General features: G+C 35.0%; 1 protein-coding gene across 3 annotated transcripts; it reads left to right on the top strand.

The window, feature by feature from the left end:
- Positions 1-841: 841 nt before the first annotated feature.
- On the top strand, positions 842-26,434 carry MATR3 (matrin 3). Of its 3 annotated transcripts, none has more exons than XM_015818687.1 (16): positions 842-1,006; positions 8,143-8,241; positions 10,746-11,804; positions 16,751-16,812; positions 17,902-17,943; positions 18,946-19,046; positions 19,385-19,434; positions 20,346-20,471; positions 20,826-20,951; positions 21,058-21,228; positions 21,562-21,693; positions 22,099-22,142; positions 22,247-22,628; positions 24,147-24,483; positions 24,840-24,961; positions 25,434-26,434. In XM_015818687.1, the coding sequence occupies exons 3-16, from the start codon at positions 10,908-10,910 to the stop codon at positions 25,482-25,484; spliced, it is 2,643 nt and encodes an 880-aa protein (XP_015674173.1). In that variant the 5' UTR covers positions 842-1,006; positions 8,143-8,241; positions 10,746-10,907; the 3' UTR covers positions 25,485-26,434. The 3 variants fall into 3 exon arrangements, with proteins under 3 accessions (XP_015674173.1, XP_015674174.1, XP_015674172.1); XM_015818686.1 differs by lacking the exon at positions 842-1,006 and adding an exon at positions 1,427-1,468; XM_015818688.1 differs by lacking the exon at positions 8,143-8,241 and having other exon boundaries at positions 946-1,006.
- The last annotated feature ends 334 nt before the right edge of the window (positions 26,435-26,768 follow it).

Raw genomic sequence — 26,768 nt, 5'->3', positions numbered from 1 at the left:
CAACGGCTGTATCAGGAACTCTGAAGTTTGAAGTCTGAACCATGTTGAACTCAACATGGTTTAATGAAATTAAGCCAATTGGTCTGGATTCTTAGAACATAAGTGAACTGTGTATTATTTTTTAATAAATTTTTATTGATTTTTATAATTAAACAACAAATACCAACATGATGCATTTACAATACAAGCAGAAAAAAGATAATCCAAATCAATACATTTTTGGAAACGCTGGGCAGTCCCCCGCCTTGCCTCCACCCTCATCCACTTTCCTATCCTTCCTCCCTCTAAACCCACAACCTCTCCTCCTTCCTCCTTTCCACCTACCTACATCCCATCTCCTTTCTTAACCACCTCATCGAGTGCAGCTTGGGGTACCAGCCGAGCATCTCCTCTTTTCAATATAATTATTGTTTACCTATAACATATAAATACATCAATTTTTATAATTTGTCCCCTAATCCCCTCCCCCCCCCGGACTTCCCGGAACCAAATACAGGATTAAAACACATCCCATTCCATATCTAAACTGTATTATTGTTGGATTTTCAAAGTAGTCAATCACATTAGTCAATCACATTTAAGCCTAGCTATTTTTGTAAACGCAGGCTTATTGCGTTCATCTACCTGATGCTAATTTGAAGAGGAGGGAAAAAAATGGTATTAGTGCCAGTAAAGAAAACTTCCTCTCCAGCTCGTGTGGGGGGGGGGGGGAGAACATAAAAGACCTGAAATAAAATCAAAGCTCAGCTTCTCGCGACAGATGCTGGGCAACACAACGACCGCGTTCTCTCGCGAGAACCTCCTTCGCACAAAATTCGAGGCGCTGCGGCCAGACGGCGCATGCGTTGGTTAGATTAGCGGTCCGATGCGAGCGGTGTGGGAGTGAGAGCTACGCAGCTTCGGTTGGGGATTTTTTTTTTTTTGTTCCCTCTTGGTCTTTTTTTTTTCCAGGTTTTATTTGCGGTAGCGATGGAAAAATAAGCGAAAGACTCCTTTTCTTGCTGAGGTAGGAGTGTGGTGTAGGTGGGCGGTGTCGATTTTTGTTAGGCCGCGCGGGCTTCCTTTGCTGCGCCGTTTGGCCTCAACCGTTGGCGACTCGGAGGGAGGAGGGGCGCGCGCTGCTCCGCAACGCTCGTGCGCATGCGGAGAGGGAAAAGAAAGGGAGAAGCCCCGCCCGTCGGAAAGTGGTCGTGCGCGCCCTCAACAGTGAGAAAATAGGCCTCGGCGCCGAAGCCTGAGGTGTGGTCGTGCGCATGCGCGGGTCTCGGAAGCAAAAGAAGCCTGATCGAGTCGAGGTTTATACGACCTCCTTGTTCTTTGTTACGTAGGCCATATTTATCACCTTCCTTTGGAGTAGCTAGCCGATTTGCATCTTGCATCTTTATCTTATGTTCTTGGGCGCTTCTTTGCAATTTAAAAAAAGACAGCGTTGCTTAGTGTTTCTCGTTACTAGCGACGATCAAACAAGGTTTGTGCATGTTTGCCCAGAAGTAAGTTCGTTTGCATTCAGGGATGCTGATTATCAAATGCATTTTTAGTGCTACTTGACTATTTAATGGCGCCTCGTGGGCATTACTCCTTTGAACTACTAGGCGCTTGGTCTAATAATGCATGATTTTTTTAAAAAATCGTAACTGCAAAATTGATCCCAAGTTTACTGATCGCCATTTTGAGATCCTAATCGAATATTTGTCGTCTGCTACATTGAGATGGTTGGATTTGATCTCAGTTGAACGACTTGATCGAATGCAAGTGGCGGGTTTTGTTTTGTTTTTTTTAAATTACCTAGAAAACTAATTTACTTTGGCTCGTGCAAAGATGGAAAGTTGTTAATGATAAGCTTTTGTGGGTGATGGTTTCTGTATATGAAAAACGCACAGCTGCGAATTTGAAATTTTTAAACACAAGACAACTTGAATCTTAAGGCTTGGTTGTAGTGAGAGCGAATCCCTGTTGTATTTTTTTTCAAGATTCCAGAATTAGAATGCCAGAATCTTTTTCAAGATTCCAGAATTATTCCAGAATAATTCTATAAGTTGATTCCTCATGCTGATCAAAGGCCCGATTAATTCATCAAACGCAAAAAATTCTATTGCAGCCTATATTTCATCAGGATTTGATACTGGACGTGTATTGAGACTAGTAATGGCTATGTTTTCCGTGGTATTTTCCATAAAATTATGCAAAATTGAAATGTTTAAAGAATAGAAGTAGAATATTCATCAGAAATGGTTAATGAATATGATTGCAAACTTTTTTTCCCCTCCAAAACATGTCACAGTAAGTAGTGGAACATTTGAATTGGGAATCTAGCTATAAAACTTTCTTCTTTCCCAAATTAATGGGGCAAAGTCTCTCTCTCACACACACACATATGCACATGCAATCTCCCATTGTAAATATTCAAATATTTATTAGTAAAAATATGTGTAAATATTTCATTAGGAAAAAATTAGGCCAAGATAATCTATACCAAAGATATTTGACTGCTTCTTAGTATAGCCATATTAATCTATAACATTGTTTCAGAAATATTTAATTTCTGAGTTAAATTGATGAATACTTTAAATTGATGAATTTAATTGAATGACTAAATTGATGAACAGTTTAATGAACTTAGAATTGAATAATGAATGTCTTTACCTTGCTTGCAACTTTGTAGGCTTAGCTCTACTGTTTTTTTTCTAGACTGGCAGCCTTGGAGTAATATAATTCAGTGTTGGTTGATATTTGAAATTATTCTCCAATTTTGCTCATTCCTGAAATTATGTGTAATTACAAACTTGGTATACTTTTTTTAAAAAAAATTACAGCCCATGAATGCCCTATATATAGTAATTAAAACATCTTGAGTTGAATGTTAATGCTGAATTGCCCAGCTATTTTTTTCCAATTCCTTGAAGACTAAACTCTCTTATGAAACATAGCTGTTATAGGGATAAGCAGCAAGTTTAGACAAAGGAAAAGAGGATATTAGCTATCAATAAAGTTCTAGTTTATCAAAACTAAACCCTGGAATATTGCACTTGGATCTTAGAAGTTCTTAAAACACAGTTTAAATTCACATTCATGTCTGATAAGGACTGCTTTTTAAGATTAAAATGTTAGAAAATTTGATCAAAATATTTGATCAATCTAGTTTTAACATTTTAGTTACTTAGATGTGACTAAGGAGTTCAGATGCAGGAAATCAATGGCCTATCGGTGATTCGCAAGGTACTTTAGTCACTTATAGCCTTTCATTTGTCTGCACTTAGTTTCAGGGATGACTCAAATCTAACTATATGAGAAAGGAAGCACAGTTATACTTAGTTTCCATGTTAAAATACAGTTTGCCTTACCTGTCTGCATTGAAATAAATAATCCAAATTTCTATAATTGCTTCTTGTAATGGAATTGCTCTCATTTAATCAGTTTTTTTGCTGCTATAGTAATTTTTCTGAGATGCAGTAAACAGAATTCTACACAGTGGCTGGGTTTATGCACTGTGCTAAGTTGTAAAGTATGGTTTGTAATGCACATATCTAGGTTATGGCTTAGCTTGATTATGGGAACATAACCAGTACTCCCAAGAGTGTCACACTGTAGATTTAAATTAGACAATTTTTATATTATGACTGATATCACTCTACTTTCTAAAGGTCTGTAGGATGAAATTCACTTATTTTACATTGGTTACATAACAGTTGATATTTTGAGTATGCTACATCTACCACAACTCCCAAAATATCTTTCTTGATTAGTCATTACTCATGCAGATTCTATTAAAGTATAGTTGGAGTTCTGATTTCTTGTTGCTCCAATGTGGAGTCCTTTACATTTATATTAAATTGCAGTTTCCATTTTAAAGCCCATTCACCAAGTTTAAACAGCTTATTTTGCAGCTTTTTTTCAATCCTTTCTTTCCTTTTTCTTGAATAATTGGAAAATCTGATTAACTCATGCCCAATTCTATCTCATAAGTTAGTTACATATTAAGGAAATCCAGTTTCTTCCCTTTGAAAAGTATATATTTAATTTTACTCTCTATTTCCTGATCTTTAACCAGTTATCAGACAGTGGAAGGATGAGATAAAATATTTCTCCAGGAATTTTTTATAAGCTACTTTGAAACAGTTCTAAAGAAGTAATGGCATATAGAATTTCTTGGATCATAATCATAGACAGTCCTCAACTTATGACCTTGTGTTCTAATGACAGTTCAAAGTTATGATGGCCTTGCAAAGTGACTTACAACCTGTACTCACACTTACAACCATCATGCTATTCTTGATTACAATTGGAGTGCTTGGCAACCGATTCATATTTATGACTAGTTCATCACTCCATGGTCATATGATTGCGATTTGCCAATTTTTTTTTTGCCAATATCCAGCAAAAACGCCCATTAGGGAAACTGGACTTGCTTAATGTCTGTAGTTCACTTAATCATGGTTATTTGGTTAATAACTGCTGTAAAAAAAATTGGCTCTGACTCAGCTTACAATTGCAACAACTTAGGATGGAAATTCTGGTCCCAATTGTGATCATAAGTTGATAATTTAGCTGCATTTACATTCCTTACAAAAATTTAAAGTTTGAAAAACTATAAAAGCTATTCTTAGAGAAGCCCCATTTTATTGAAAGTACTTTCTGCAGTATATTCCTGATGTTTTTTTCTTTAATATTTTATCGCTAATATCTGCTAGGTAGTTTTAGCTGATCTGTAACTACTTGTAACTTTCTTCCCATACTTTGAATCCATTTTAAAATGTGAAAAAAATGCATATTTTCTAGTTGTTGAATACAGGTACCAAGTTGGGGAAAGAAGTTATATGTTTTCTGGATCAGCAGTTGCATATGCAGATATTTAAAGAACTAGGTAGATGTTTGGATTCAGTGGTTAGTTTTAACTTATCAGTTACATTTTATTTTAGTTTAATTTCCCCTATTTAAAAGTTCAGTTCAACATGGCTATTTGCATATTCACTGCAGACACAAGAATGCAACTGATCTTCCCTGTAATTTCCTTATTCTTTTTAAACACACTAGTAATGGTTCATCAAATATTTTTGAAAATACCCTTATTGCTGGTCATTCTGTCTTTCCCCCAGGTGACCATCAAAGGGGTGTTAATTAGGGGATATCCTTTTGTTTGCTTTTCTAAGTTTTATGACCCTTTCTATTCTAACTTGTGCAAACACTAGCTTTCTTTCTCTTCTAATTTATTCAATTTTTATTGTCCTTTTAAATTCTTGCATCTTCTTTGGATTTGTCTCCTCTTCTGTCATCTGAGATGTACTTTGTAGCTAAGGCATTCTCTTGTAGTTTACAACTGAAAGTTGTTTCACTTAATTTGGAGAAATTGGGCTCTCACTTCTTCATTTCAAGGTGCTGACAAGAAAGGGTTCTGGTCTTTGTAATAAACATTAACTTGACATGACATGATACTACATGAAAGGGAGGCTGGCATAGGAAGACCACTATATAATTTGTTGCTTTTGAATGGTTCATCTAATCTAAAGCTTTTACTGCCAACTACTCGGAGAAGGATTTTTAAAGAGAAAACTCCCTTTTGTGCTTGTATTTGGATTATCAATGTTATTTCATGAAGCTTGTATCTTAGAATATAAAGTGTAAATAATAGCTATATAATTCTGCAGCCTGCCTCTTGGCAGATTATGGGATATATCATTAGAGGTTCATGGTTTGGATTGAATGGCAACTGAGAAGTCATGTTTGTTGGTTTATCAAGTTTTGCTGCATGTTGCAGAAATCCCAACTGAAGGCTTTGCTCCTTCAGTATCTATTTTGTAATGCATTTACTTAAAGTATTCCATTCCAGAGGTCACCTCTGCTAAAGAAATTTGCATACATTACACGGCTGCGCAGTGGTTTGGAACTGAATGGAAAAAGGTGCTTTAAAACAAATGAGGTCGTGGATGCAGCTCATTTTTGCTCATTTTCCTCTAGGAATTGCTATTGGAGAGAATATCAGTTCTTTCAAAGAAATGTTTATTGCACAATTGTGATTGCTTCTTTTATAAATAACCTAATAAGTGAAACTGGACCTGTGTTGATTGCTTCCCATGTAAGAGATCTATACAGTATGTGAAATGTTTAGTTTGTATTACCAACGCTATAGTAGATAGCACCTAATATTTAAATGTTATTTCATTTTAAATGATCTATAATTATTTGGGCTATTCCTGGAATTCCAGAATTAAGAAATGTTCAGATAAATATGTTACAGGTAGGCCTTGACTTATGACCCTTTCGTGATGGTCCAAAATTACTATGGCCTTAGAAAGGGTGCTCTACCTCCTATAAAGCACTTCTGGCCATTGCAAAGCATTACGTGTGCACACTCATGGTTCTGTGATCATGATCTGGTGCTTGACACACCTGTTGGCAGCCTGTTTGCACTTACAACCAGTTTCATTTATTTATCTGTTAAATTTATTTGCTGCCCATCTTGCCATGGGACTTCTTATTTTTACAAATGATTCAGGGCAGCAAATATATCCAACACACCTTCCTCTCTCCCCCTATTTTCCCCACAGCAAACACCCCTGTGAGGTGAGCAGGGTTGAGAGAGTGTCTGGCCCATGGTCACCCAGCTGGCTTTCGTGGGATTTGAACTCTCTCTAGGTAGCCTAACTGTACACTTAACAATCATAACTGGAAATGCAGGGATTGTGATAATTAAGTGAAGCAGTTACATAATATCTTAATTGCTTTGCTCAGCCATTGAAATTTTAGTCTCAGTTGTAGTATGTTGAGGATTACCTTATAGTTTATATAAAAATTATATAAATTATAATTTTATAGATGGCTAGGTGTGGATCTGAAATCCTGGCATGGATATGGAAATCAGTGGGGACTATTATACCCCTGCATTCATGCCAACCTTTGCTCCAAAACATCTGCAGTGGTGGAATGCTAAGTGTTTTCTATTCCCATTGCACAACTGAACTTGGTAACACTATTATTTTTCCTGCTAACTTGTCTCTGGATATAGTTTTTATATGCTTGAATTGAATAAGGCAGTACTCAACCTGTGGTCCGCAGACCCCTGGGGGGTCATGAAGACCTGAAGAAATATGATTTAAATCTTGAGTTAAGTCTTGATGCTGCGTTGGCCCCAAAAGGTATTTAAAAGGCATCAGTGGTGAACAAAAGGTTGAGAACCACTGAAATAGGGAATTTCTTTTGAAACTGAAGTAACTAGTTGCCTGATTTTATTTAGCTAACATCAGTATAAGCAGCACTAAAAAATAATTTCTTGAATGTAGTACACATACATTTCTATACTAGGCAGTATAATTTTTATTGTTTAAATCAAGTAGCATTCTGAGGTGCAGGAGACCCATTCTTCAATAATTGAATGTTCCCATATTTCCATAAATTATTCTTCTTTGACAGGCTTCTGCCTGGTTTGCAAATCGGTTCTCAAATCTTTGGTTGAAGTTCAGCATTACACGAATGAACATCTGCATGTATTATGAAACTTTCTTTATCCTCACGTTATGCTAGGTTGGGGAAACTCTAGGAAGTTAGGGAGAGAATAACTGCCTCTCCTACTTACATGAGTGGAATAACTTCTCACAGAAAAATACAATTTCTTTCCCTTTTCTGTGCTGACTTTTATCTCACACCCTGGTAAAAAGCCAGTAATACGGTTTTGTTTGTTTCTTTCTAAATAGACCTTTAGAAATGTGTAGTAATAGAACAGGGCTATCTCTTTATAGGTAGAAAATCCTGTTTCTCTATTTCCACTCCAGTTTCTACTTGAGGCAAAATGGAAAATATTCTCAGCCTTAATTGGCAATGGTAAAATAATTCTTAAGCTTGGCATATTAACTTTTAGTTTCTTTATATATATATATGCCTCATCATGTCTAGGACTTAAGTCAGTATAATTCTTACAACCTTTTAAGGAGACTGATTACATATCCTACTTTTTCCAGTTCCTCATACTGTTTCACCCTATAATCATAATAAAAGATGGCAAACAAAAACAGTTGAATCTTAGAGAAGTGAAATTATCCCGATTTGGGAAATGTTGCTATTGTCATTTTTCTCCCTCACCAACTTATTGGGATATCCCCTTTGAGTGTTCCATTTTTAAGACTACTCTGATATCTCCTTTTTTCTTTGTAGGTTTACATCGATTTCATATAAGCCTGGGCAGTTGCAGCTTGTGTGGAAACCAGGCTATGCAGTGAAACCATCTGCTGGGCAGCCCAACTCTGTCAGGAGGTACTCTTCAGATGCTCCTGGATCTGACAATTGTCCAAATCCTTCAAAACTTGACTAAGATCAAAGATGTGGTTATATGTGTGTTTTAAGTAATATAACCAACCTTGCAAAGTCGATGGATTTTTTTTTAAAAAAAATCAGAATTCAAAAAATATTTTATCTTGAACTCTTGAAACACACAAATAGTAAAGGTCTTTTCTTTTTAAAAAAATGATCATTGAGTCAAACTGAAACCTATTTTTCAACCAAAAATTGCTTATACTATGCCTTTGTGTTAAAAAAAATTATCATCCCTGTATTCTCTTACCATCAATAGTTTAAATTTGTGCTTAACATTTGATCACTACTAAAAAGGAAACCAAATTAATAAAAGTAGATGCCTTTCTTGATTACCATGCCCTTTTAATCCAAAACAGCAAGGAAAAAATTGCAATTACGATGTTGCCCCTGAAAGTAAAAGTTGAGTAGTTCACTGTACCTGTTAGGGCTTAATTTGAGCCGGGCCTTCTTATGCTACATTCTAGCACCTGTTTCTCTAATGTTAAGACTCTGCTTAGGAACCGTTGCACTAGCGGGTTACTAGAAGTATCTTATAGAGGCTTTTCTCATCACTATATAACCCATCTCCTCTCTTTGACTATTTAAGAATTAGGAACTCGGATCAATTGATGTTACTTACTGTCTTTGTCAGTGACAAGATGTCAGATGGAGTCAGAAAAATTAACTCAAATGACTATTAAAGAGTAAACATTCCATTAACCTTTACATTGTAGATGTAGCTGGAAAGATGAACAGTTCCTCTACTGCTGCTAGGAAGTTTCTAGCTACATAGTCCATACGTGCAGTGAAAGATCACCGGGCTTTCTACTGGTCTTTAAAAAGACTACACTCATCTGCTAGGGTTTTGGCACCTGCTAATCTGGGAGCAATTTATTTGCCCTAAGCCAGTGATTAAACTTTCAAATATTTTTCAAATATTTTAAATCTTATTCCTAAACTGTGGTCAAACTGGTTAAACTTTTGTTTAGGAATTCTTACGTTCAGTCAAGTGTCATAGATTATATTTCTCACTTGACATTTGTCCATTCCTTCTTTTCTATTTCCATCGACATCTGCTCTGTGCGTACAATAATTTGCCTATTCTTCTAGTATTACAGTTGTATTAGTACTTTTCAATTTATTCATTCCATTTACCTTTACAAAAAAATAACTGGATTATTAGTAAAACATCTTTTTACAATAGATACCTATTGTACCCTGCATCGGTTTTATCTGACAATAAACAATTGCTTCCAGCAGCAGTTTTAATACTACATTTTTAAGTAGTCCATGTAATGCTTCTTTGCATGTCATATAATTGTGTGTATTTATATGACTTAGCAACTTGTCACAGTAGGTGTTACTAGCAAAATTTGTTGGTTACATTAAATATCTGTTACCAATGAAACTTGGTAAATGTTTTGTACACTTTGTGAGTATTTGTCTAATGTATTCTTTTCTTGCTAAATGAGAAAATAATTGCAAAATATGTTCACTTGGAATGTCATTATCCTCCACTCTGCTTCTGGCCTTTCCTCAGACTATTCTGTAGCAAGAATGGGTGTTAAAATTTTAGAGTTAAGTGAGTTTTTTCAAAAGTGTTTGAGGTACAATGAGGTCTCATTTGTTTGGGGGGAGTTCATAAAATTAGCATTCTGAGATACTTTATAAAATTCTTATGAACTCTTCTTTTCTTCAAAAGCCATTATAGAAACAAATGGGCTTTTTGATACTGTTGGTATAAGAACAACAGCATAAATAAAAGCCTATTAAATGAGAAATACTAGCTATGTATTATGGAGTTCTAGAAATAACAATGCATATCCTTCAACAGTTAGGCTTATTAGAATAGTGCAGAAAATTTCTCTTCTTCAAACAAAACTTTGGTCTCACAATCAGGCATCAGTGAAATCTGGGCCTGATTTGAGTTTATGTAGCATAGGCTATACGTTTTATGTTTGAGACTGTTTTTGGACCTCCCAAAGCCTAATATTCTTTCCAAAGTCTCAAATCGGTTACTCAAATTTTGAACAAAAATTACTTGGTCTCATTAAGTACTCAGCTATTCTTATGTTTCATCTTTCACCAATGTTATAAGCTATTCTTATGTTTCATCTTTCACCAATGTTATAAGTCATAGCTTTTAACAAATGTGAATTATATTTCTTGGTTCCATAGCTGGTATACTGTGGTCTTTTTTTCCTGGAATCTGAAGCAGTTAAGATGTATGCACCCTGCAATTTAAATATAAATGCTTGAAAATAGATATATTTAGTGGCAAAAATTGGTGCTTATTTGGGGGGGAAACTCAATTTCTTATCAGAAGATTAATGATCCAATTTTTGAGGTTACATAGGGAAATCCATGTAATATCTTAAATTGTTTTTAGATCAACATGATGCATACATTTTAAAACTGCATCCGCATAAAGGATTTTATGACTAAAACTGCTTGTTTTTCTACAGACTTGTTTGGTGTTTCTCAGCTTGAAGAAGATCTACGATCATTATTGATCCCTTTCTTGGCGTTAACATTATTGAAGTGACGTTTACCTAGCTTTCTAGAGTGAGCTTTCTTTTCAGACATCTCTAAAGTTTGATTCATAGTAAACAAGCTATAGATCAGCAATGTCCAAGTCATTCCACCAGGCATCTCTAAATAGGGATTCCCAAGGTCATGGACGTGACCTCTCTGCAGGAATAGGCCTTCTTGCTGCTGCTACCCAATCTTTAAATGTGCCAGCATCTCTTGGAAGGATGAACCAGGGTACTGCCCGCCTTGCTAGCTTAATGAATCTTGGAATGAGTTCTTCATTGAATCAACAAGGATCTCATAGTGCACTGTCTTCTGCTGGTGCATCTTCCCATGCCTTACAGTCTATATTTAACATTGGAAATAGAGGCCCACTCTCTCTGTCTTCTCAGCACCGTGGAGATGCAGAGCAGGCCACTAATATTCTGGCCAGCCTTGGTCTGTCTGCTAGAGACTTAGATGAACTGAGTCGTTATCCTGAGGACAAGATCACTCCTGAAAACTTGCCTCAAATACTTCTGCAACTTAAAAGAAGGAGAGCTGAAGAAGGTCCTTCACTGAGTTATGGTAGAGATGGCAGATCAGCTGCACGGGAGCCGCCATACAGAGTTCCTAGGGATGATTGGGAAGAGAAAAGGCATTTTAGAAGAGATAGCTTTGACGATGGTGGTTCTAGTCTCAACCGTGTGGTTGATTATGATCATGGAAGTCGTTCTCAAGAATCTGTTTATTATGACAGAATGGATTATGAAGATGACAGATTAAGAGATGGAGAAAGGTGTAGGGAGGACTCTTATTATGGCGAAACTTCGCATAAATATCGTAAATTTGACAGTGAGTATGACAGACTGAGTCGTGTCCCTGAGAGATCTCTCTTTGAGAAAAAAAGAGGTGCTCCACCAGATAGCAATATTGAAGACTTCCATGGACTCTTACCGAAGGGCTATCCCCATCTGTGCTCTATCTGTGATATGCCTGTTCATTCTAATAAGGTGAGTTCAGCATCAGATGCTTATTTTTCTTTACTTGTAGTCCCTATTGCTTGTTTCTTTGCCTCAATTTCTGTGTTCTAAATACTTATACAAAGGTCTCAAAAGAATTTTAAGTGACAAAGCCACTTAATTTCAGGGCATCATTAGCAAATCATGAAACCAGGACTTTTAATATATTGTTTCACCTATATTGCTTAAATCCAAGCCAGTTACCATCTAGTCTATATTTTGCATCTACATAATCTCTTTACTTGGTTTGGGGTAGTTTTTCATTTTGTTTTGCAGTTATTCAGAGCTAGATTCAACATTTCTTCCCATCTGTCTTGATTGCTAATTGGTTCTAGTTAAGATACCGTCCTTGCACATTCAGTTTTTTTCTTCTTGTCCATAGTCTGAGAAAATACTTTAATGGATGGTCCTGGAACAAATTTGTAGGGTAATAGCATTTTTAAATGAATTCATTCTTTTTAAAATTCACTTTAAAAACTATTTTCATGCTATGGCTGAAACTTCTCATTTTTTCCTTCCTTTTCACAACTTTCTTACATACTTTAGGGTCACTTTTTATTACACATATTGCATCTGTCCCTTTTTAGAAAAATAAACAGATTACTGCTGTTGTACAGTATATCATGTTCTCATTGGCAGTGTCTGTTTAGAATAGATCTTTTAAGAGTTTTGATCAAACATCGTTCTTATACTTAGAATGTAGGTCTGAAACCAAACAGCAAGTGTGGCTTATTCATATTTCCTAATTGTTTTACAAACTGGTCCTCTGTTAGTTTGGCAATGGGAAACTAAAGCTGAATATTATTACTGTTGTTACATTTTTTCTTTTCAAAGCATATTGTCAGAAATCCAGGTAAGAGTGCACTTTGTGTGCTTAAAATGATTTCCTTGGGTATTGCTAACACTTTCTTCACTGTTGTTCTTCCTCTTCAAAAAATACTTTGGTGTATGCAAAATCGTTTCCAGACGTGTGAAAAATGAAATATTGTTTGTTCATCTGAATTCTCTGCTTGATTCTTCTACCATCTGAAACTTTTTTTTCTTACCTTAATAAAATATCTTTGCGAACCTCTGTGATCATACAATGTTTTAGTCTTAGTAATATAGAGGGTTCGTTACCAACTTTAATTGTGCTTGTGCCATAGGTAGCTTTCTCTTCTGATGCAAACTGATCAGTTTAGACACATTTTGGCCCACAGTTCAAAGCCCATTTTACTTTGAAAAACACTGTTCTGTGCCAGGCAAGATCTCTAATCTCCACACTGCCTTGCAAGTTAATGCATTATTGGCTGTATCCCATGAAGCAGGATGTACATCATCCTAACCAAATGTGTATGCAGTATATTGTGATACACTTGGGATCTTACTCTTTTTTTATGCTTTACATAATGTTGCTTATCCCATAAGGAAATTCCATGATGGGTGTGTGTATGCATAAATACCTTTGAGGTCAATCTCAAATTTACCAGGTTTCTAAAAAGCAGTTACGTAAAACTCTAGTAATAAGACAGCTCATAATAATGGTGCTTATATAGTTGTCTCTTGCACTAAAATACTGTTGTATTGTTCTAAATAGAATCTCTTGCTTCTTTCAGTTTATCAAAATGTATAGTCACTTTACTTGGAATATTAAGTATGCTGACTTTTGATAAGTTCAGCATTTTCAACTATTAATTTTTGGCTGAACTTTAAAACTTTTTAGTTTTGATTAAAACGAACATCTTAATTGAAAGTTGTCATTATAGCTTGTAAGAAAAAAAGACCCAGCTGTAAACAGCTAAAAAAACTTCTATATATTCACGTGCAATTGAAAGAAAAAAAATCTAGTCTCCTTTTTTTCCCTTCCTTAAATGTTTCTAGTGCAGTTTCAGATTGAAACAAGCTGTGCAAGAAACAGAATAAATTATTGAAAGTATTATACCAAATCTATTATTTTGCTTCACTATGTTATTCACTGTAATTTGTACTTTTTTACTAATGTTTTTATTAAGAAAATATCAAAGACAGAGGATACATTCTCCCATTATCAAGGACAACCTTTCCTGACTGTTAATGAATTTCAAAACCAGTGGCCAGGGGGGTTAAAAATATATTTCCTTGTAACTTTAACCAGATAACCTTACTTCATGTTAGTTTAATTTAATGACAGTATTTTAAAATTGTATATTTACTGTTTTTGGATACCTCACAAGTATTTATAGACTAGCCATATCAATTTTACCTTCTGTTCTCATATTTTAAGGATTCTAGAAGTATAATACATTTGCCCTGTAAAAATATGATTAGAAACAAGGAACTGATTAATCTGTCCAGACGTTTAGAAGATTTGATTTTGGAAGCATCCCTCCTCTCTTGGCTCGTTGTATGTGATCCAAAAATAATAGAGCAGCCCAGCAAAGACTTTATTGAAAGATAAAATTTCTGATTCATAAGACTCCATTTTAACCATAGTAATATATTTTGACAATAAAAAGAAAACATTTGGTTGTAAAATTATTCGTTAAGTTTCACTTAATGTATTGAATGCTTTGAGTCAGTCAAGGTAAGTGTAATTCATAACAGTTATTTTAGAGCTATGAAAGAGACTTTAAAACTAATAAGGGAGAATATTTGTAGTTGAAATGAAGGATCCTTGGTGCTCCCTGAGCTTGGTTGTTTCCTTGCAGATATTTATAACAACAACAACAACAACAATAATAAAATAATAATAATAATAAAGTTGGAAGGTACCTTGGAGGTCATCTAGTCCAACCCCCTGCTCAGGCAGGAAACCCTACACCATTTCAGACAAATGGCTGTCCAGTCTCTTCTTGAAAACTTCCAGTGTTTGAGCATTCACCACTTCTGGAGGCAGGTTGCTCCACTGGTTAATTGTTCTAACTGTCAGGAAGTTTCTCCTTAGTGCTAGGTTGCTTCTCTCCTTGATTAGTTTCCATCCATTGCTTCTTGTCCTGCCTTCAAACTAGATAACATCTAGTGTTAGTGCTCAGAGAGCACCAAGGATCCCTAAGGCTTCAAAACTATTTGGGTTTACTTAATTTTATTTCTGGTTAGGAAAATAGGGTGAAAAAATCAATTATGTTCTTGCAAAATCACACACACAAAAATTATCTCTATATTTTTAGCAATATATAGCAAAAGTGATTTATAGGAATTGCACAATTGCATTAGAAAAACAATGAAAAAAGCAAGAAAGATCTCGTCAGTTCTTCATTTTGGGAGTGAAAATGTTCACTATGACTCGTGTGCTGGAACTGATACTGTTAGGAAGAGCACCCTATTTTAAAAAGTAAAGACACCCTTGAATCTAGCTTTACTTCTGACTACATGGATGCAGTCATGTAGCTTTCTTGGTAACAGTAGGGAAGAAGTTTGCCATTGGCGGCTTCTAACATGCTTTTCAAGTTCAGGATTTAGCCTGTAGATCTGATATGTCCTGTAGCCTTCTATTCAGTACTTAATCAAGCCTGATTCTGCTTGCTTTCCATTTACATGTGCATAAATAGAAGTGAAATAGGTCTTATTTTGTTTTATAGCAGTATATTAAAAATAATGCACATTTTAATCTATAATTGATTAAAACTGTGCTTAAATTAACCCCATTCGTAATAAGAAAAAGTAATTTCTGTATATACAATCCATATACAATAGGTTCTCCTTTTTATATTTATATAAAATTCTGTATTAAGTGGTACAAATGGGCAGAGAATCATTCTTTTTGAAATTCATCCTGGTCGGTTTACCTCTGAGATATCAGTTACCATTGTTTGCACAATTGCAAGCCTGTTCTTGTCATTTGGCTAAAACAATTCTTAAATTAAAATGAGGTTGAGATTATCTGGATTATAATTCTGCAGTTGGGCCCAGTTCTGTGCTTGTGGAAGCACTTATTAATTTACTTTAAAACAGCAGTTTGTAATTGCGAAGGCAACATTGAAAACTAGTTATTCTGTGAAGGTAAGGTGAAATGGGACTATTTGGTTTTATTTTTTTCTTTTATGCTGACATTAATTTTTTGAGCCAGTAATATGAAGAAAAAATTGTAAAGTGAATTGATTTTATGTAGGTGTTAAAACAAATGTAAAAAACAGGCTAGAGCTAATTGCAGATAATAGCTAGTGTTTAATATTCTTAATATTAAAACCAATAATTGAGCTTTAGGGATGTAAGTGTACAATCTTTGTCCTATCCTGGGTCCCTTGGCTGGGACAATCTGCCATTATCATGAAGGGTTGACTTTTAGTTGACTGCTGCTTTTGGTAAATACAGATTTTAAAAGCAGCATGAAACAGAACCTGTTTTCTCCTTTTTCTCCATTATCTTGAGGTGAAATTGTTGTTCTGTTTGGTTGAAGGACAGGTTGCTGGATGTGATTAGTAGAGCTGTACATATAATGTACATTTAGAATTTTGTTTAGTTTTTTTCCTTCCATTATACAAAACCTAGAATATTAAACTTACAAGCAATGATTTACTGCTGATGGAAAACATTTTTCTAGTGCAGTAAGAAAACATTTACCAGTATTTCTAGCTACTGTATTGCCCTGAACTCCCCATCAAGCTGCTCTTGAGAAATATTCTCACAGCCAAGATAAGATATTACATGGCAAGCTGCACTTGTGCAGAACTAATAATGCTTGGTTGTTGTATTTTATATATGCAGAAGTATTTTGCACTAGGCGTAGTTGTATATCTTGAAATAATTTGAAATTGGAATATAAACAATGCATGCTTCATGTCTTGGAAACACGTGAACTTAAATTGTTTCATGATAAATTACTGTGCAGTACACGAAACTCAAAATAGATTCTTGTTTGGATGTCAGTTTCTGTAACCTTTTTAATGATAGCACAAGTCTTAAGGCAAAACCTTCTGTACGTGTTGACATAATGTTCTAAAAATTGTGTTTCTGATCATTCTAACTTTGTACTTCTGCAGGAGTGGAATCAACATATCAATGGAGCAAGTCACAGTCGACGTTGTCAACTTCTCCTTGAAATGTACGGATTTGAACATATATTTTTCTTTATAATTGTACTATTTTGCTTGAAAAGGAACCATTTATTCTAAAACTTAATATAATTTTCTTGGATTGTATAATAATTGTATAATTGATTGCTTGTATACAGATTTGAAAGCTGCTACTTTTTTTAATTTAATGGGCCCTTTTTGGCCACATATTTTTGATACGTTTTATTGGGGGGCAAATTTGTAGATTACTTGTCTACACAGAATTTGTTTGATCCTGAACCTGCTGCAAATCTGCTAAATTGCATGATTGCAGTATTATGACTTCTATTTCCATCTCAGTCTCCACTGATAAAATAAATCTTCATATTTTGTTTCAGCCGAAAAATCTGCTGTTGACCTAAATAATAAACCTTGCTATTATGACTCTATAAATTAAAATGTATGGAAGCTTCCAATATGTATGTAGTAGAACAGTGATGGCGAACCTATGGCACAGGTGCCAGACGTGGCACTCAGAGCCTTCTCTGTGGGCACGCGCGCCGTCGTCCCAGTCCTAGGCCTTCAGCTGGGTTTTATAAAACCTTTTCGCTTTAGCCCTCCGCCGCCGTGTGCAAAAAAAGGTTCAATCAATCAATCAATTTCAACTTCTCGCGGAAAAAAAAAGATCTTGCAAAGTTGGAATTGATTGATTGAACTTTTTAGTCCCACCCAGTCTGCCGTTACCACCGCAGCCATGCCCACCCAATGGGCCCGCCCACCCCATTGGCCACACCCACCCGGCACTCGATGATGCATAAGTGGGTTTTGGGTTGCAGTTTGGGCACTCAGTCTCTAAAAGGTTCACCATCACTGTAGTAGAATCTGTAATTTAATGTAATATTTATAAATGCCTTTAGAAAAGATGCATTGCATTGTTTAGATATACTTTGATGTAATTCAAAACCAGTATTTTTAAATTACTGAGAATATTGGTGTTGACTCTGAAATTGTAATGATCAATTTACGCTTATTTATACATTTAAAAACTTTGGGCTAAGATCCAAAATACAACGCATGGTATTTCTAGCCCCAACAGTTACATTCCAGAGAGTGATTTGTCTGACTTCTTTTTTTTAAAGATACCCTGAATGGAACCCTGATAACGACACTGCACATGGATTGTAAGTAAAGCTTACTTTCTCCCATTTTAAAAAAAATGGCACAAGAGAAATCAAAGGGGGGAAATGATATTTCCAAATTATCAGTTGCATGATAGTTTTACTTTGGAATTAGAAAAGTAATTTTCTATTGTACTGCTTAGTTATTTCAATAATCACAAAATAGGAATAATGTAGGAAAAAAGGCTTTTCTTCTTACCCAATTTGCTAATTAGTTTAGAGTTTTTAGCTTTAAAATAATAAAAGAGTAAGATGTACGGAATCCTGGAATCGGGATATAGTTATATATCATTCCTGATTCTAATCTTCCTTTCCCTGGAAAATACTCTCTCAGATCAAGTCCATGTCCTTCTATCCTACTTATTTCTTTGTTTCAGTTGAAATCTTTTAATATTTCATGTTTCCTTATGTCAGAACATGCTCACTGTCCATTTTTTTTTGTTTATTGGGACATATACATACAATAAACACATAGATAAAACTCATTTCTCCCAGTGTTTAAAAGTCTCATTAGATACTGAGTGATTTAAATAGAGTTGTTTATATTTTGCATTAAAAATTAATATTTTTCTAATGTGCACCTTCTTGAAATTTCTCTGATTAAGTTTGTCCAGTGTCACAATCAGTGAGACTGTAAAATATGATGTTTTCATACAACTGAAAGTGTGAAAGTAGTATAATTTAGAATCCTACATTGACAAGCTGTTTGAATTTTGAGTCTATTTCTTACATTTCTAATTACAGGGATATATTGGAAGTATCTTTCTGAGGTTCAAAAAGAAATGTTTCACAGCATTATCTGACATCTGTGTTGCTACTATTCAGTCATATTGATAAATATTACCTGCAGATATCAAACCATGGAAATAAATTGTTATTGATGCGTTACTGTTTATTTTCATATATCTGATTTCTTACAACTTACATGCACAAAGCTGAATGGGAGGTTGTGAAAGATTATATTTTCCAAAACAAAAGATCTCTGCGTTCGTGTGTGTCTTTTAGGGGTGATCCATTTATGTTGCAATCAACAAATCCAGCCCCAGGAATTTTGGGGCCACCTCCACCCCCATTTCATCTGGGAGGACCACCTGTTGGGTCAAGAGGTAATAAAATTAAATTAATTTCTGATAGGACTATATATCAGGATGTAATGCAGTATGGAGTCAAATCATCCATAGTAGAACTTTTTAAATCAAAGTATGCATCTTGATAACATTGTTATCTGACATTTACAGTAGTACTATTTGATCATATTAGATAAATAGTATCTGGAATTGAGGTGTGATTGAATGGATATTACTTTGAGTTATATTTCTTTGATATGCTAAAATTTCAGATATATTCTAAGTCAAACTGTTTAAGGTTCTGCATTATCATATGCCACAAAGTCAGTATTCTTTCTAATGAACTATTATTTTTTCCCCTTACACTGTATTGATAGCTGGGAATGGAAACATGCAAGGACCTAGACATATGCAGAAAGGCAGAGTGGTTAGTATTCAATTCTCTGTAAAATTAATGTACGTTTACATTTAAAATTTGTACTCAACAATTGGTTTTACTTGAAATGAGTATCTGCTTTTAATGAAAGAGGTTGTCCATTATCTGGATTATATATACCTTTTCAAACCATATGTTTACAAGTTTAAGTTATCACATAAAACTACAGATAGTCCTCAAGCTACAACTACAATCGAGACCAGTACTTCAATCACTAAATGATGCAGTTGTTAAAGGAGTCATCACATGACTGGATCCAATTTTGTAATCATTTTTACTGCAGTCATTAAGCAAATCACATTAAGTAAATCTATCTTCTATTGATTTTGCTTGTTGGAAGACAGCTGATAAGATCACAATTGCATGCCCGCAGCATTCTGCAGCTGTGATAAGTGTGAGCTGATTGCCAAGCACCTAAATTGTGATCACATCGCTACAGGGACACTTGTGGTCATAAGTACAAGAACCAGTCATAGCTGCAAATCATTACTAATGGATGTAAAGTCAAGGACTATCAATACTCTGTTCGATGGAAGGCTGTTGATCATGGGAAACTCCAGCCTAATTTGCTAGATAACAAACAGACTGTCCTAGCTGCATGTATCTGTTCATGAGCAAGGTGAATTGATACCCTCAGGTCTCTCTTTAAGATACTGCATCCATATACTTACTAATAAGTGCATTTGCAAAGCTGGTTTATGAGGATATATTTGCAAACTGAGTAACTCTTGTGAATGGTGTACATTTCAATTTAAGGCAGGATATAATTGTGCATTTTTGTTCCATTGTTTTTATTGACTTGCTTGTTACGAATTTGCTTAAAATTTGCTTCTGAACTAAGAAAGTTCATTTCTATGTTCATTTTACTGAATGTATCGGTTATTACTGCTGGCAATTAACAGGAGACAAGTAGAGTCGTGCATATCATGGACTTTCAGAGAGGGAAAAACCTGAGATATCAGCTACTACAGCTTGTTAAACCTTTTGGAATCATCACAAATCATCTCATACTGAACAAAATTAATGAGGTAAGTATTAGTCATTTTATATGATAGAATATTTTTAATACAATATAAACATCAATCCTCTATTGGCAGTCAATTTCTTAAGCAGTATATAAGTTAATTGAAGTACAGGATTTGACAGGAACAAATGTAACTAAGAGAAGGAAGCATATCTTGAAAAAGAAATCTGAAGAATGCCAGATATCATTATTTTAAAAACAATGTTTACATACTTGAAAGAAAAAGATTTCTCTCCAAGATTAAGACGTTTAATGTATATTTGTAGCAGCAAAATAACAATATTAATACAATTCCTTTCTTGTTTTTTATTCTTGTTCATCTTTTTTGGAAAAAAAAGTTATTTTTGTTTTATTTTAGGCATTTATTGAAATGGCTACCACTGAAGATGCACAAGCTGCAGTGGAATATTATTCAACAGCACCAGCCCTGGTTTTTGGCAAACCTGTAAGAGTCCACTTATCACAAAAATATAAAAGAATAAAGGTAAACCACGATTTCACATTTCTTTTCTAATGTTTAATCTTTTTATTGTATGATCTCTCTTATACTAAAAACTTAATATAATGTATTGATGTTCTTAACTCTTCAGGAACCAGAAGCAAAACCTGATCAGAAATTTGAGCCTGCAAAGCAACAGCTTGGTCGTGTGATCCATCTTAGTAATTTGCCACATTCGGGCTATTCTGACAATGCTGTACTTAAATTAGCCGAGCCCTATGGAAAAATAAAGAATTATATATTGATGAGAATGAAGAGTCAGGTAATTCTTGTAGTAACATAAGAAAGAGTTTAGTTATTTAAGTAGAAATGTAGAATAAAAAAAATTCTTGTATTTAGTGACTGAGCACCTTTTGCCATCTTTTTGTTGTGGTAATTTAGGAAAACAGTTTTTAGCAGCTTTTCATCCTTAACATGCTTCATGTGCATATGAAAATTTAACCTGTCCACCAGAATTAATTATGTATCTGTTTTATCTTTGCTACAAGATCTTATATTTGATTTATGATTTAAAAAAAAATCACCTAGCTTTGTCTCCTCATAAAATCGGTCATTAAAAAAATGTAAATTGAAATCTTGCATAATTTTTCTATAGGCTTTTATAGAAATGGAGACCAGAGAAGATGCTGTGGCTATGATGGAACACTGCTCCAACAAAGCCCTTTGGTTCCAGGGCAGATGTGTGAAAGTCGATTTATCTGAAAAATACAAGAGATTAATATTACGAGTAAGTACTTGAGTTAGCGTAAGTTTGGGATCTTGAGTTCAGTAAATAATACGAAGAGTTTCATGTGCATAGCTGTTTAATGTGCATAGTGAAAGAGGAATACGACTGGTTATCATTAATATTTGAATTTGAATGCGAGACTTGTGTTGAGTTTTGGAAACACAACATGAGAGCAGAAATTTTCCTCCCCATTCCAGTCTCTAAATCTTGACAAGAGGCTAATAATCCCTGTCATCCTTCCAGAGGAAAAGCCTATGTTAGTAGCTTGCAGATCCTCATTAAGTTGCTGTAAGAACTGTAACAAGATTAATTCGGAACTGCTGGTGATATATATTGAAATATCTGGCATTTCTGTATACCACAGAGCATATTTGTACCACGTCTTAATTTGAAATATTGTTTCAGATTCCTAACAAAGGAATGGATTTGTTGAAGAAAGATAAACCAAGGTAAAATCCTTCCGTTAATTGATTTGCTTAAAAATACAAAATGTCCTTGAAAATACATGTTCTAATGTCATAGATAATACACGTTCTTTTCCTTAACAATATAGAAAAAGAGGAATCTCTCCAGATAGCAAAGACTCTGGAAGTGAAAAGAAATGTAAGACTGATGATAGCGAGAAAGGTGAAAGCAACAGTACTGAAGGCAAAGACGAGGAGAGAGACGAATCAGAGAGGTTAGATGCAAAAGAAGGTGGACAAGGAGATCAAGAAGAATCCAATTTACTCCTTGAATCGGAAGATGAATTGCTGGTGGATGATGAGGAAGCAACAGCATTACTGGAGAGTGGCAGCTCAGCAGCAGATGAGACCGATGTTGCTAACTTGGCTGATACAACTGCTGAAGAAAAGGAGGCAGCCGAAGATGCTGATGCTGCCGCCAAACCTGAAGAGAATACCGCGGCTACTTCAACTGCGAAAAAACTCAAAAAGGTAACACTGCTAAAAAAAGATGTGTGCTTTAACCAAGAATAGTTTTTTTTAATGTGTTTTTTGCATGTTAGAATGTTTAAATCAGTTTGGGAAAGAAGTTTTTTGAATTGTATGTGTACAAACAATTTGCTTCCTTGGCAGTTGACTGTATAATCTGCATTGATGTCCTCTTTTGTAGGTTGCCGTTATTGCATGACAGAATGCACTTTAAGTAGCAATAAAGGAGAATATTTGTAGCTTAGGGTTGACAGTAGGGATCCTTGGTGCTCTCTGAGCTTGCTTGTTTTCTTGCAGACATTTCATTACCCAAACTAGGTAACATCATCAGTGCTAGTAAGGAGTCTGGTTTGCTGTCAGTTTATATTCTAGTGCAGGGGTTCCCAACTCAGGCTGCGAGACGATATTCCAGGGAATGCGAAAACTTGGGTTTTCAAAATTATAGTGTATATGCATAATTTGTTGCTGTTATTTCGAACTTTTGTAAGGGGTGCGAGAATATATCAGAAGTGTTCTAGGGATACAGGGTACAGAAAAGGTTGGCAGCAGTGGTGGGATTCATCCGGTTCGCACCACTTCATCAGAACCGGCAGCTAATTTTTTATGGCCCAGGCCCAGAATGGACTTCCGAAAGCGGCATCCACACAGAGAACCGGTTGTTCACATATTTGAAACCCACCACTGGTTGAGAGCTGCTGTTCTAGTGGCTTACCCTGAACTTTAACTAGTTCAGTAAACATAGTACATGAAGAATTTGAGTATCCTACCTACTTATGTTATTCTAGCAGATAAGCAGCATCTGAAACGGGCAAACCGATAATATTTTTGCAAAAAGGTTGTTTTTGGAATTGAGCTAAAGCAAAAAAAAACTTTTTGAGACAATTATAAACCTTGAATGCTTTCTATATGAGAGTAAAACATTTTAAAAATTAAAATTTCACGTCAAGAAAGGATTGACGCAAAAATATTTACTCTTCTGGCCTGCGCGTGTTACCAGTTTCTTTCTGGGTACAATTTAAAATCCTTGTGTTGGCCGATAAATTTAAAATCCTCGTATTGCCATCTTCAGCTGCCTCCTTTATGGTTTGGTGCCTAAATATTTTAAGAACCATCTACTTCAACCAGTGTAAGTGACTGATTAGAAAAAACTACTTAAAATTGCACTTTCTGAAAGAATTTTGGAGGAAGGCCAATGAAATGAGAAGGTAGCAGCTGTCTATGGAAGTCCTAGTATTATGGATACAGATCAGGCTGTTTCCCTCATTGATGGTTTTTCAGAAAATAATTAAAAACTAAATTGTTCAAAGGACCTTACATGTGATGCTGTTTTGTTTTCTTGTTACTTTTTGTGGGGGGGGTTGCAAATGATATTGTGATTCACATTGGTTTTAAAAGGATTAGTGTTATATTTGTTAGATGTAATTGTACCATCGAACTTAGATATAAGAATTTTTCAATGTGTAATTGAGAACTCGTGAAAAGCCATATATAATAATGTATTAAAATACATTGTTTCAACAGCGACATGTAGGTAATTTTCCAAGAAGTATGAAAGGCTTTGTCACTCTTGATGAAGTCGGTGATGAGGAAGATGCAGAACACCAGAAACAGTACAAAGCCGGCCTAATGAAAGTGGTTGTAAAAACTGAGGACGATTCAGCTGAAACAAAAACAGAAGAAATGGAACAGGAAGATGAGACATTTGAAAATGGCACTAAAACAGAGAACTTAAAGTTGGAATCATCTGAGGGGGCATCCAGCACAATGACAGATGAAAAAGATAACACTACCATGCAAGAAAGTAAAACTATTCATGATGAATATAGAATTGGGCCATATCAGCCAAATATTCCAGTTGGTAAGAATGGTTTCCTTTGGGATAATATATATACTACATATGTATATCTACAAACAAAAATGCTGGATACTTTAAAAAAGCCAATAGATGCTTGACTATCAATCCTGTAATGTATGTAAATAATTTTGAGACCTTTTAAATGTCTGATAGAATGGCTCACCCTAAATAAAAATATTTAGATCTTTAGATTTAGCTTTTAAAAGGTCATTGATTTACATTCAGAATCTAACTTACTCTGTTCAGTAAAAATGAATTAGAGCAATTGTCTCCTTCCAGCCCTATGATTCTGTGATCTTGACAATATTCCAAATAGTCTATGTCAAATTTGCAACTTTCTTTTTATGCTCTATATCTAGGTGTGAACTATGTTGTCCCCAGAACTGGATTTTACTGCAAATTGTGTTCCTTGTTCTATACTAACGAAGATTCTGCGAAAAAAGTTCACTGCAGCAGCCTTGCACATTATCAGAAATTGAAGGTAAGGCAAAATTTATCAAGGTGCCCTTTTGTGTTTCATGCACTTTCTGAATTTTTTTTTTTAATAGATAGCATCTAAGAATGTAGAAAAATTACTGTTCTAGGAATGAGAAATCTGGACAATTCTTCTGGAAAACTGCTAGAACACTCACTGGGATGGCAAAGCAGTATGATCTAAAAGAGGAACAATACATTTCACACGTACCTACATGTTTAAAAGAAAAGGCCAAATGAGAGATTTGATGCCACTATGTTTGATTTGTATTGCATTTAGTGAAAGTCTCTGCCAAAAGGATAGAATTGTTTACAACAGTCTAAATTGAAATAAATCACAGCGTTAAACCTTGACCATGTCAAGTATTTATGTATATATGAGTTACATCCGGTATAATTTTGCTGAATTAGGCATTACAGTTAAATATGCCTTGTTACTTACTTAACAAGTTTTGATTCAAGTCTCTTCTGTGTTACAGAAACATATGGAGAAAATGGCTGAAGATCTGAAACCAAAAAAAGAGGCTTAAATGAAAGGGGAAAGGCATGCCAATTTAAGGAAAAATGTTTTATTTTTGTTGCTAATCTCAATACAGTAAAATTGGGAATGCTATACTGCATAGATCTTAGTGAAATAGAAGTTTAATTCTGTAATGTGTTTAATGTTATGGCAAAATATACACTGTCAGATCTTTGTTCAAAAATGGGATGACATTCGGCATTTCTGTGCAGATTTAATCTTGAGGTACTGACAGCTGTTTTAGCATTTGAAGACCACAGAAAATGTCATCCCCATTAATCTTTTCAAAATTTACATTCAGTTAAATATAAACAGTTACTATTTTTACCCGCAACATTCCACATTCTAATATAAGTCCGACTGATATTATTGTTCAAGGGACTTGCATTATTTCATTTCACTTTTGAGAGTGTTTATCAAAATCTGTGTGGTTTTCTTTTTTAAAAAAAAAAAGTGGAAATGCTTTTTGTTGGTATATTAGGTAGTGAATAGGAAAAGTGATAGCCAGCTTTAATAAATCTTGTGTTTTCTCTGAGTCCTTGTTTTTCTGTCCTATTTTAATAGGAACCCAACTCTTGCTCTTCCGACCAGTATTATTTTTCCTGGGCTCTTGCTTGCAATTGAATTTAGTACTTTTTCATACATCTCCAGTATAAGCAAAAGCAACATTTGAACCATACATTGTAAATAGTTTTCTTTTTTATGTTTGTACTTCAGCTCTAATCCTAGACCAATTACTAACATACAATTGGACTTGCTTCAAAGTATCCTGCCTAGAATTGGAGCATACATCTTGAGATTGGTTTCATCCTAGGACTGTGCTTTTGATGTACCTTCACATAGCTAATATGAGTAGCGGTTTGTGCGTAAAATCTGTTTTATATTGTTATTAACAGCTTACATATATGTGAATTCAAGTTATTATAGTGTCAAACCAATAAACCAAACCAATCGAGTAAACTAAGCCTCGCTTCTGTTTACAAACAATTTTGTGCACTCATTGACTAGATTGTGAAACAATAAGAGTTTCCACACAAAAAAAATGACATTAATGTAATTTGCAGCAAACATGAAGAACCAGTGGTCTTTCGGAATTGCTGCTTCCAATATTACCATTGCTCATACATGGAGGGGTTTCTGGGCCTTGAAAATTTTGATATTATAGTTAAATGTTGCATGGGTAGTCCTGGTAATTGGGATCAAAATGTCTTGTCGCTAAGCAATGCAGTTGCTGTAAAACGCAGCATCACATGGCCACATTGCTTAGCTGTGTCAATCCTGGCAGTCCCTGATG

This window comes from Protobothrops mucrosquamatus, unplaced genomic scaffold (genome assembly GCF_001527695.2).
Source record: "Protobothrops mucrosquamatus isolate PMUCROS unplaced genomic scaffold, P.Mucros_1.0 scaffold778, whole genome shotgun sequence".
Taxonomy (NCBI): Eukaryota; Metazoa; Chordata; class Lepidosauria; order Squamata; family Viperidae; genus Protobothrops; species Protobothrops mucrosquamatus.
Note: the sequence above shows the minus strand (reverse complement) of the source record. Positions and strands in the feature narration are given on the sequence as shown.